This window comes from Lonchura striata, chromosome 30, assembly GCF_046129695.1.
Source record: "Lonchura striata isolate bLonStr1 chromosome 30, bLonStr1.mat, whole genome shotgun sequence".
Lineage (NCBI taxonomy): Eukaryota > Metazoa > Chordata > Aves > Passeriformes > Estrildidae > Lonchura > Lonchura striata.
In genome coordinates this window covers 4,719,720-4,732,136 of record NC_134632.1, presented here as the reverse complement: position 1 = coordinate 4,732,136, position 12,417 = coordinate 4,719,720, and the positions used below count along the sequence as shown (strand labels likewise).

The following is a 12,417-nucleotide window of genomic DNA, read 5'->3' as shown; positions in this document are numbered from 1 at the left end:
ACTCCCTGTCCTGGGCTTGTCTGGCTGGGACCACTTCAGCTTTGCTGCCTCCCGTTGGCCTGCACCACGTGCGCTGCCCCACCTGCTCCCTCCTCTCTTCTGACACCATTTGCACCAAGTCCCAGATGAAAATGCCTTATCAGAGACCTGCCTGGCCGCAGAATCCTTCCCCACGAGGGTGGCAGGGCAAGAAGTTTCTCTCAGGGCCTACCTTCGCTCCAGGAGGGTCCAGAGACCCCCCCAAGCACTTTGTGGGTTCACAAGAGAGTCCCTCGTGCCTGCCCTCCCTCCTTCTCTCCATCCTCTTTGCCTACCTCTCCCCCAGGGCAGCAGGGCAGGCACAACAGGGGCCACGACCACTCCATCCACACACACCTGGAATGATGCGTGCCAGCCTGGTGGAACTTTTGGTGACTGATGTTCTGGGAGTACAGCCCCATGCAGAGTGTGGGGAAGGCAGAGAGGGGGTGCTGGTATGGGAGCAACATCTCTCAAAAACCTCCTGACAACGTCCCCACTCCTCCGAGGCGTTCTGTGTATATTGTGTTCTTGTGTATATGGGTCAAAGATGTACAATATATGTCTTCTCTTTGTAGCAGATTTTATATTTATAACATGAACCCCTTGTTCTCCCCATCCTCTCCACGCCTGAGAAGGATGCCTGGCTGTGGTGTTGTAGGGTTTTGAACCCCTCTGGAGGGTGGGGCGGTTGTTCCAGAGCTGCAGATTTCTACCCTGATGTGTTCCTGCAGTGCTGGCTCTGCCCGAGGTGTGCCAGAAACGCCTCTCAGGGTTTGGGCAGTGGAGGAGGTGGGAGCTGCCAGCAGAAGCAAGGCAGAGCCCGCTGGAGACACGGGGCTGCAGTGCTGGCAGTGCCCCCGGGCCCGGCAGGGCTGTGCCAGGGCTGCACTCGGGCAGGAGCAGTCCTGGCCGCAGCAGTGGCTGTCCCCAGCAGCCAGGGCAGCTCTCGCTGCTGTCCCCCCCAGCGTCCCTGTGGGCTGGCCCTGCTCTGGGTGCTGTCAGCTCCAGCAGCTGGGGGTGGTTCTGGGGCCAGCCCCTTCCGTGGGCAGCACCTCTGTGCTGTGCCAGGGCTGCATCTGGGAAGGCCTGAGGGGGTGGATCTGGGCCACCCTGAGCTTCTCCCAGCACTTCTGCTGGGCCACCAGGGCTTTCCTGGCAGGGCTGGAGGCTCCCAGGCCTCCACGTTTCCCTTTCTGTTCCCAGGGGAAGAAAGCAGCAGGCAGTGAGGCCCGGGCCAAGCATGTGACAGGCAGAACCTTGTTGCCAATAAAACTCCAAACAGTATCTCACAAAGTCACTTTCCTAAGGTGGACTTATTTTTCTCAGGCATTTGGACTTGGTTTGTGTGTGCCTTTTGTTGTTTTTCTCTGAGAAAACAGAGTGATCCTTAGTTTAACATCAATTTTAAAAAGAATTCAAAAATCTCCCACTAAACAAAAAAAAAAAAAAAACCTACAAATAAACAAAACCAGCTCAAGGTGAGACCTCTCCATGCAGCACCCAGTGGTGTCACCCCCTGCACAGGGGACACAGGACATGGAGGCAGAACAAGAAACCCCTCCCTGTGTCACCTCCCTGTCCTTGCTCTGCCCACCTGTACCTGGGACCACTGGGATCACTAAAAGCCATCACGGTGAGTTCTGGACTTCAGGACAACGTTAGCAAGGAAGAACTCTTTCTGAGGGTGATGTTTTGTTGTTTTGCTTTTTTTTTCCATACATTAGAACATTTATTTCTCAGAGAGAAAATATAGTCTCAGACAGTCAGATTATAGTAGGTAAAATTAGCTTTTTTTTTTCTTTACAAGCATAGATTTTCTTATTACTTCTCTTATACCATCTGATATAAACAATTCTAGAAAGCAAATAAACTCACTTTCTACAATAAATAGAGCAATCTGTGCTTTACAGCAGACTGACAGTAACATTTAGGTTCTGTAGCAACAACAGGATATCAGCCAATCCAAATTCTAAACTCATTTAAAAACCAAACAAAAAGAAAAAAAAAAAAAAAGAAGACCAACTCCCAAGACCTTAAAACATATACACAGGTCACTAGTCCACAGCTGAGCTACCACCTGGAAAAGTGTATGTTCCTTTAAATAAATTACACTGTGTGCATATAAAAGACCCAGCAACACAACTGAGGACTTCAAGAATGGTGACAATAGGTCTAAATAATTTAGAACATTTTACAACTATATACACAACATCCTTCCCTAGCCACACTCCATGGGCATTATTATCACTATTAATATTTTTATAAACTCCTATGCCCCATCTTTATATGTTAAAGGAATCTTAAAATTCCTTCAACTGCAGTTCCATGCCCCAATGTATAAGAAGTGGTATTTTAAAAAAGTAGAGCAAGTAGAAATGGCAGTGATTACTCCCTACTATTCATTATCATTAATTATTATTATTTTGACTCCACATTCTCTTCAGTATGAAAAAGTTAAAAATAATTTAAAAATACTGAGTTAAAAAGCAAAATGATGATCTTCAATCTACAATCTTGCTTTGCACCTTTGGCTCTTTAAAATGGGAAAGCAAAGAGGGATATGCAACAGAAGAGATCAGAGAAATCATAAAGTCCTTGGCTAATAGAAAAGATTTAGTCGCCAAGTTCCCAAACATCAGTTTGTCCCTGTTTTTCTGCAATGCAAACCCAAACCAACAGGGATTGTCTGGGTTTAGCTGGATGACAACACTGGAGACCCACACACCAGGGAAGGATGTGCACGTGTGGGAGAAGGTGAAACAGCAGAAGGGATGTGTGCTCTGCTCAGTGCTTGGTTTCAGTCCAAAATGTGGCAGAGGAAAACAGGGAGACAGAAAAGAGGAAGGGGGAAAAAAGGAAGAGGAGCCTTACACCAAATGTGCATAAACCAACACAAAAGATGCATCTCCCTTCAACCCTGATCAACCTCAGTGCCTGAAGAGCTGCTTCAGCTCAACAGCCACCTCCAAAATTACTTCTTACAAAAAGGAAGTTATATTTTCTTAGGTACTGTGCTAAGTCATGATATGAAATGTTACTGCAACAAGCAGAGTCACAGAAACCAGAGCTGAAATGTGAAACTACAAAATCAATTTCTAAGACATACATACAGACACAGATCAGGTAATTTGATTTTCATCTTTAAAGCTCTGTGCATCTGTGCATGAAAATGTGCAGGGGGAGAAGGTTACCAAAATCTCAAGCTTTTCTAAATGCAGTGAGAAAAATCTAAACATGAAAACACAATGGACTTAGGCAGGAGAATCACAATCAGAGTTCCCAGCTATGATTCTGTGCGGGTTTTATGTGATAGGACAATGATTTAAAGAAAATTGAAAAGGCCAATGATGGTTAGGGTAAATTTGGCACAAGAAAGTCCAGTTGGGATTTCTGTAAAGAATCCTGGGGGTGCCAGGTTCCCAGGCATTACCTGGGACTGGCTGATGACCCAAAACCCTGGCAGTCCAGGAGAGGCAGGGGCAGGGGATGGTGCATGAGGTCCCAACATCCAAGTGCTGTGTGCTCTGCTCACCACAGCAACTCACCTTGGCTCCTGTCACCTGTCAGCTTTTCCTACCTACCTTACTCCCTGTAGACTACATTTCATCTCCTGCCAGCTCTTCAGCAAGACACATTCAGGAAGGAGCTGGACCAGGGTTTTTTGGCACATTTCAGGGTGCTCCGAGGCGTGCTGACAGCTGCTGGAGGTGCTGCACTCTGCAGTGCAGTGGGTGTGGAGGAGCAGGAGGCTGCCCCGGCAGCCCCTCACAGGTAGGTGGCTGGGATGAAGGGGTTGTCCCCCTGCACTCGGCTCAGGTGGATCATGGCTCGGTCGTAGGCCACCTGCACCGACTTGCGGATGCTGGTTTTGCGTCCCTCCATCATCTTCAGCTTGTCCACGGTGTCATCCACGCCCAGGGGAAAGACTTTGTCCCGTGGCAGCCACTGCCTGCAGCAGGGAGGAGTGCACAGAGCTGTCACCTCCTCCCCAGGAGCAGTTACACCCATGTAATGTATTTATCCATCATCAATGCCCCACAACGATGGTACAAATGTTTAAATCTCTGCATTTGACATAGAAGTCCCTGCAGCCAGAATGCCTTCTGAGCACAGACTTCTCTCTGCCTGTTTAAATTCCCCAATTTCCATGTAACATCATCATAATCCCTGCGTGCTCCCACATCCCAAAGATTATGTTAAATCTTCTCGCTCCCCCTCATCACGGAGCTGTGTGCACACACTCACCAGGTTCTCTTGTTGTCAAAGAAAAGGACAAGGAAGAGCTTTTCTCCTGCCTCTGTCTGCCTCTGCTCCCCCAGCTTCAGCACATCCATGGGGGGCACAGGGATGGGGACTCCGTTGTGCAGCAAACCCTCGCGCGGCATCTTGGGGTCGATAATCTGGGGACACGGGGAGGACATTCAGCACAAAATCCTTCCAAGCAATGAACAGAATGCATTCTTCTGTTCTTTCAGTGTATCCAAGCTAGACAAATTAAGTCTACTTTGGGTGGGTAAGCAGAATTGGTTTTTTTCAGTATCTCTTTCTAAAAAAAAATTTCAGCCTGAGGCTTCCCCTGTGGGAGGGAAGCCAGCCAGTCCCAAAGCCAGGCACCCCATCTTGAAAAATGGATGTGTGTGGTTCTGTGTGGCTGTAAATGCCTTTACACTAATGTGTAATTCAGTACAAACTCAGTGTTATTCTGTTCAGCAAAGCATTTCCCTCCCTCACACCAAACTCCAAATAAATGCAATGCTCCTGCTGTACTCCACAGGCAAATGTGATTTCACAACAGCTCCATTCTGGGACAACTCACTTGACATCAGTGGCATTGCTCAGATTTGCACTGCATTAGATCAGAACCAGGCCAAATATTTTGAGAGTTGACAAGCAGTTCTGGCACCATCAAGCCAGGGAAACAGAGACTACAATAATTTTGAAGATAAGTCACAACAAATTCTCCCCCTGTAAAGCAGAAATGTTCATGTGCACTTTTGTGCTATGTCAGCACACAAGAAAACAGCAGAAGGTGGCTGCAATACTCAGTCTGTTTTTCTTCCCCTCCTAAGGCCTTGAAAAAGCAAATTGGCTTTGACATTGGCCATCTGTAGGAATTTATTAAGACACTTTGCCACCACAACAGGCTGCTATAGAAAAAGCCTTTTTTGGAGGCAGTCTCAGTGGTTAAATCCATTCTAAGCCACAGTTTAACTCTGGCTGTAGCCACGTGGAGAACTAAAACTGCTTTGGCTGGCCAGGATGGCCAGAAAATCCATGGATAGTCCCTCTTCTGGGCTCCCACTAGGAGTAAGAGCATGGATGAGAGTCACACTTCCAGCAAAATCTGCTCTTTTTGATATTTATCTATTTATTAATAGATAAATATGCAAAGGCAGATAAACAGTAAGAAATAACATTCAAGGGACATGCATATATGCTCATATTCAAATCAAACATATGGTTGTTGCAAGAGGATGTAGGCATGACAGGGCCAGCTGGGCACCTACAGATGGAGCTGTGCTCACCAAACAGGAAAACGTGCAGGCAGCAGAACCCAGTGCCTGCATTTATAAAATTTAGGTTTTCTCATCCCCACAGTACTGATGACTTTCCTCAGAGGAGAGGAAAGAGCTCCTACCCCTGACAATGAGAGACCAATGTTTTATGAATCCTCTGCAAAGCTCTGAAACAATGAGCACAGGGAAGATTCACTGTGCAAAGGGGAAAGGAGAAACAAAAAGCACATTTTACATTATTTTGGGAAGTTTTCCTTTTCTGTCTGGTTACTGTGCACAACAGAACTGTGTTCTGGGCTACCTGAGCTGCAGGGTGAGGCTGTGGGAGAGCCACAGGGCACTTACCAAGGCAGGGTAGGAGGGATAACCACGGCACTTGGCCCACACCAGCTCCAGGGGCTCCAGCTCAGCCTGGCTCTCAAAGGACATCAGGAGAGGCCTGCCTAAGGGACAGCAGGAGACAGAGCTTAGGTGCCAGCAAGAAAACACAAGGAATCACACTGTCATCTCACCCAGGCCTCATCTCAGTAGCAATCAACTAAAACAGATGAACAACTGCAGTACTTAAAGCACACTGACAAGACAACAAGGAAAATCACTTGTTTGTATCTATATGAACTGGGTGTTTATGATAAAATTCAGCATGTACCAAACTCCAGCCTTCTTTGTGCTCTGTCAGTACAGTCAGGTTCAGCACTAAGATAAAGCCACAGTCTCCTAAATCATGGATCATGTGGCTTCACATGAACTCTTCATGTTAATCAGAAACGTTAATCAGACTGAGTCACTGAAATCAAATGGCCCCACAATGGAATTGGTCATAGATATGAAATCAGCCAGTCCTGGTCCTGGAAAAGGAGTAATGAAAATGCTATATGCAATAACCTAAATCTGTAACAAAGCAGCCTGGGTAGTTTGTGCAGGACTGGCTCCTGGTGTGCTTCGAGATGCTTTGGTTCAGGTGGGTGCAGGGCAGCAATTCTCACCTGAGCCACTAAAATCAGAGTCTCCATTCACACCCTCCAAGAGGGGCACCCGAGAAAGAGCTGGCTTCCCTCGGCTCCGCTTGGGAGGCATCAAACCACTGTCAGGAAGATGTGGAGAAGTAGGGCATTAGGAGAAAACAGATTACCCTGGACAACAGAGACAATGGATTCCCCAAACTGGGTTAAAATCCTGAAAAACTACAGCACTGGTGCAACACTGACATGAAAAGAACACCAGTTGTGTATAGGCTTAAACTTAAACTCCAGTATCAAACTGGACTTTGTCAGCCCGTATCCTGAACATCCTTCCATCCTCTTACTACAAACATTTCAGAAAATGGACTACCTCCACCTCAAGCAATCATATTTTTTCACATATTGTAATTTTTTTTCTTTTAGAGTTTTCTAAAAAGCAACCTATTGTGAGTGATTTTGGTGCTGGAAAAGAAAGACTGGAGAAAAAGTAGCAAACAGAGCTGCTCCTGGATAGAATAATTACACAAGTTATCCACGAGACATCAGAAGACGTCAGGTGCTTGCTTTAATTCTGTTCAGTCATGTTTGAAGTGCCTAGTTCTGCTCTTAAACTTTTGAGAGGAAGAAACCACATATTTAGTAGGTGGTAAAAGTTCAGCATTTCCTGCAGTGCTGAACTGAAAATCTGAAGTTTTTCCAAGTTTTGGTTCCCAGGAACTGCATCAGTAGAGAGGATGTGCATGCACTGAGAAAGAGCAGTGTAACACACATCCACTTGCTTGAAAAATCAAGCACTGCTTTTGGGACCTGCAGCTTCAGAGGACAGGAGGAACACCCAGCAGCTTTTTGTGTTTTAGAGTCAATACACAAGTAACAGTCTGGGCTGGGTTTGGAACTAAGAAGTCAAAGAACAGAATCAGAGAGATTAATCCAGACACAGAAGGTGTTTCAGGGAACAGTTCTGCCTGGGCCACTCACCTGCAGGCTTCCAGCACCAGCCCACTGCCCAGGGCAGAGCGTTTCCGCGCCTGGCGCTCCCCGTCGGGGCAGGAGGGAGAGTGCTGCCCGCCCTGCCTGTGCTCCTCCCCGTTCTCCAGGGAGCACTCCAGACCCCTCTGCAGCTTCACACCGTTCTTGGCTTTTTTAAAAAGGACCGATGTCCGCCGGCCCACGCTGCTGAGGGCGGGGCTGGCAGGGCTGTCTGCAGGGGACAGGGCCAGGCCGTTGAGGCCGTTGCTGGACAGCAGGCGTTGGAAAGCCTGGCTCTCCTGCTGCAGAGCCTTCTTGTCGAAGAGCTCCCTGTCCGACACCATCCTCCTCTGCAGCTGGTTCAGGGACCTGCTCTCACTGATGGGTTTGAGTGTTGGAGGGTCCTGCAGAGAGTCCAGCTCTGAGAGGGTGGGTGCAGGTCCTGTGGGCTCCAGGGTTGGAGGGTACGGGAGCTTGGCACCATCTGCTAAAGGAATAAAGAATCTGCTTGAACATTTTAGCAAGAGTCATTCCCAAAACTACCAACAGCATTCCCATCTTTCCCTAAAGTCACAGGAGAAACAGCAGGCTTTGACTGCTGACGAGCACTAGAGACCTGGAATCAAAATCCCGCTGCTCACCTTTCTCCCCTTCCTCATCCCCTTCCCTGGATGTTGTCTCCAGCCCCTCCCGTGGCACAGTGTCCCCGTTGGGCAGGGCCTTGCTCTGCTGCTGGGCCAGTTTGTGGCGGATGGAGTTGATCTCGCGCCGCAGGAGCCGGATGCGCCGCGTCCGGGCGCCGCTGGAGCGCATGGTGCTCACCGTGTCCAGCTTCTCCAGCAGCTCCTTCAGTTGCGCCTCCAGCGACAGGTGAGCCCGGTTCTCCGGGACCAGGATGTTATCCACTGCAGCACAAGAGAAGGGAACAGTGAAGGAAGGAGCAAGGCTTCTTGGAGAAGCACCTGGGGCCAGTGCCAGGCCTCATTCCCTTTGATGCTGTCTATGAATCAATCACTTCAGGCTGGGGAAATAACTGGAGCTTGGACTTCCTTCTTTGGATAAAAAGCAGTTGATTCAACTTGACCATCCCTCAGTTCCTGTTACTGCCACGGGGGCAACAGTGAAAGGATATGTCTGCACCCCACACAGAACAACTTGTGGTCTAGGCCCTTGTCAGAAATCTATTTCATTGTCAGATTAAATGACAAAATCAGACCGCAAACATAAGGGGCCAAAACGTAACATATTTTCCATTCCTCTGGCTCTGCTGGAGGGCTGGCATCCACTGGAGCAGGACAGACAGCTGAACACCTACACAAATTTCATAATGACCGTCCATCTGTACCCAAGTGGCCTTCAACATTTAGGAACCAGATGGCACACTGCAAGCTCTGTGTGCTTGATGGCTGTACTAAGTTTAGCCAAGTTACTCAACCAATGCTTTGGAGCTGCCTCAAGAGGACTGTGGGAATGGATGAGGTTGTGTTGGGAATGGAAAAACTCAGCTAGAAGGATTGCTAAGGTCCCAGCACCTTCACCCCTCATCACCCCCTTTCAGCCCTCAGTGCTCCATCTAACCCAGCTGCTGTACATTTTGCCAGTTAACAATTAAATATGTGAGCTTTCCTCACAGCAAAAAATCCCAGACCCAAGTTTGCAATGCCATTTAAATTAGTGAGTTGGTAAGACATTCCTGGCACAAGTCAAAGAGCATGGGCAGTTTACAAGGCTCTGCCAACACCAACATGCACTAGGAGAGCTGGAGCTAAGCTGCACCTAGCTCAGAGTGCCCAGCTCACCTGAAATCCCACTCTGGGGTTCTAGAGGAGTTCTATATGTGCCTAGGTAAACAGATGGATAGGAAAATTCTCCTATGCAGAATGGCCACAATTTCCATGCAGGCTGAAGGGCATGCTCAGAACTAAAGCTATGATCTGCCTGAGGGGATAAAAACCACTGATCATTACTCACCATCCTCCCAAGAAAAGCGGTAAAAGTCGTGGGGCTTGGGCGACTCAGGCAGGTGAATCCCCACGCCAGTGTCAAAGCCGATGCTGTCGGCCTGGCGCCGCGCGTGACGCAAAATCGCTCCCCCGAGGTCCCGGAGCCGGACAGCTGCTCGGTGGAAAATCGTGTCTTTAGCATTATACCTCATGCAGTTGGCAACTATAAGGTTAAAGTCTTCCTCAAACTCATCCAAGGTTCGGTACAGGTGGGACTCCAGCTTCCGCCTCATGGTGGAAAAATCCATTGGGTTGGAAATGAATTCCAGGTAATCTGGAACCTAAACATATAAAACCTGTACAATTACAAAAACCATTTACTAGCCAACCAGAGCGCACCCATCACAAGCACTCTTAATGCCCTTTCCACTGGCAAGAGGCAGCAACAGATGTTCATTTCTGTGTCACCCAGGCAAGGCAGACACACCCTAGCTCTGCAAAACATTACTCATCCAAAATGTGCTAAACTTTCAGAAAAAAAATACCCTTTTTTTGTCCTGGACACATCATGAGTCCTTTATGAGACAGTTTTTAGTCCACCAGCAGCCTGAGACAAGGTGGTTTGTGCTTCTGCCCAGAAAAACTCATCTACAACCCACTAAGCACCTCTAGGAAAGAGACTTGCCTCGTTCAGGTTAACAGGCTCTGTGAAGATCTGGGCAGCATCCTTCTCCTGCAGCAGGTCCAGGGTTGTGCGGAGCAGGACATTGAAAGGGGTCAGCTGCAGCTCCATGGCAGCCTGCTGCACCTTCACCTGGGAACACAGCCATGAGGACACCCACTGAGGACAGGATCCGTGGGTGGTGTCTCCCTCCAGATTCCTCTGAATCTTCCCCCTAGCTTTACTCAGTGGTGGAAACCTCAGGCCGGCATTGTTGTAGAACTTCTGGCAAACACCTTGCACTCTCCATGTACCTTGCCCAGTCCAATCCTTTTACAGGGGAAACTCCTGTTTATTCAATCTCACAAAGTCAAAACAAGAGGAAACCCCAGGAAGTTAAAGAATACCACAATTAAAAATGAAAACAGGCTTTCACGCCTGGTAAATTATCCTGGAGAACTCCCTGCCTCAAGATATTGTTATTATGCTAATTAGCAACATTATATAAAAATTAAGAGTATGCAGGCATTTATATGAACAACATCCATAATTAAGAATAGAGAGCAAAAACAAAGTTGAAGACATAAGCTCTCAGACTTCAAGGCAGAAACCAAACAACAGTGGTTAGATGTCTGCAAATTCCTAATACAGTTCCTTCTATCCTTTAGGAAGTCTCTAATACTGTTTGATTTCAAACAAACAAGTTGTAGCACTGAAAACCTCCTGCATGGAAAATCTATTCAAAGAACAGGATAAAAGTATTTGTCCTTTAACATCTTCATTTCTTTGATCTTGTAATCACTCGTTATGTCATTAAATCAACTCTTCAGTAACAAAGGTAAGCGAGTCTGTTAACACAAAGCAAACTGCATTTGATGTGCTCAGCAACAAGACTGCATAAATGAGGAAATGAATATAGACAAAGACCACACTTTTCCCCCAAAACAGGAAAAAAACCAAACAGAGATGCACAATTCTGGAGCATCCTTCTGCACTCACCTAAAAGCTGGGCTGGGACAGAGCCCAACTAGATTTACTTTCCTGTGGTATTTTATCCTTTTAAAAAACACATCACAGTTTCTATAGGCTTTTATGGATTTAGCCAGCTGTGATAGAGTTCTATCAAGATATCAAAAGCAAACAAAGCCCAATAATGGTTTTTGGTTTTTTTTCCTCCTACTTAAAATATGTTCACACAGCAATGAGGGCTGAGCAACTGTAAATGTAAATCAAGGACAATGCAGCAAATGAACCATCAAAAGGACTCCAGAAAAGCTGTGGGTAGTTTCTGGCCATGGAAAAATTGCTCTCAGAGGAGCTGTGATCACAGAGGATGCTGATTTCCCTCTCCCTGCAGACAGCCTGGAAGTACCCAGGCAAGGCCTGAGGATGTGCAGAGGCTCACTGTGTGCCAGTGAGCCTTTTCTGGAGCTGCCCTGGAGGATACCATAGCCAGAGAGCACAGCTGTGGGTGCAGCAACGAACAAGATAAGGATAGCAAAGACAAGCAAGGCTGGCAAGCATTGGAAGCAACTGGTGAAACTTTGGAGATGTGCACACAGGTCAAAGGAGAAATTGGAAAATTAGTAAATGGTCTCCATCTTAAAACTGTTTTTCTAAAAATGTTCTTAGAGGACAAACCACAGGAGTTTTTAGCTTCAGAAATTAATGTCAAATTGTCATTTAGACTTCTCTCTGGAGAAGGTGTTACCAAATTCCTGAAATAATCATGAAAGAAACTTAACTTCTGTTCTGCAAAACACTTGGTCCATGCTGAGAAACAGAAGAGGTTCTGTAGGTCAGGAATCAAATCCACTATTAATGATGCAAATACATTTTGTCAGCACTCTGCAGCCCAGCCCTGGTTCTGAGGGCAGAGGCTGCACAGTGCAAATGTGTGACTGGCACAGGGCAAGGTGGCTCTGCACACCCAACAGTCAGAATGTGTCAAAAGAAGAAAAGGCTCAAGAAAAACTGTTATGCTCCTCCTGAGCCTCCTGCAGCACAGAGAGCTTGCATGGGACTGCAGTTAAGAGCAGGAACTGGATGGTCAGAACTCCCTACCTGCTCCCGTTTGAGCTTTTCCCTCTTCCGGATGAGCTCGATGAGCAGCCGAGCCCGCTCCAAGTCGTGCCGGAGCTTCTGCCAGTACTTCAGCTCCTCCTTCACTGCACTGGTCTTCTCATCCTGCTCCTTCTGCAAAGTATGAGTGGGGTGAGATAAAAAACACCATAGGCTTCCTGTGTTTCCTTCTTTTTCTAGGGAGTTGTTCTCAGAGTCTTCCTCTTACTGCCTTGTCTCTTGCTCAGACTATGTCCCCTCCTTCCTCCAACATTTAGCTGTCT

The 12,417-nt window shown here is 47.4% G+C and overlaps 1 protein-coding gene across 2 annotated transcripts in view; it reads right to left on the bottom strand.

The window, feature by feature from the left end:
- Positions 1-1,711: 1,711 nt before the first annotated feature.
- BRPF3 (bromodomain and PHD finger containing 3) overlaps positions 1,712-12,417 on the bottom strand; it is a 17,466-nt gene continuing 6,760 nt past the window's right edge. Inside the window, exons 5-13 of one of the 2 annotated variants that reach the window (XM_077789087.1) lie at positions 12,137-12,268; positions 10,097-10,225; positions 9,440-9,752; positions 8,110-8,373; positions 7,478-7,955; positions 6,524-6,621; positions 5,883-5,980; positions 4,267-4,421; positions 1,712-3,970 (exon numbers count right to left, since the gene is read on the bottom strand). In XM_077789087.1, coding sequence (XP_077645213.1) covers positions 3,787-3,970; positions 4,267-4,421; positions 5,883-5,980; positions 6,524-6,621; positions 7,478-7,955; positions 8,110-8,373; positions 9,440-9,752; positions 10,097-10,225; positions 12,137-12,268 — 1,851 coding nt within the window. In that variant the 3' untranslated portion in view covers positions 1,712-3,786. The remainder of the gene's footprint in view (positions 3,971-4,266; positions 4,422-5,882; positions 5,981-6,523; positions 6,622-7,477; positions 7,956-8,109; positions 8,374-9,439; positions 9,753-10,096; positions 10,226-12,136; positions 12,269-12,417) is intronic. The other variant, XM_077789086.1, reaches the window with a different exon arrangement.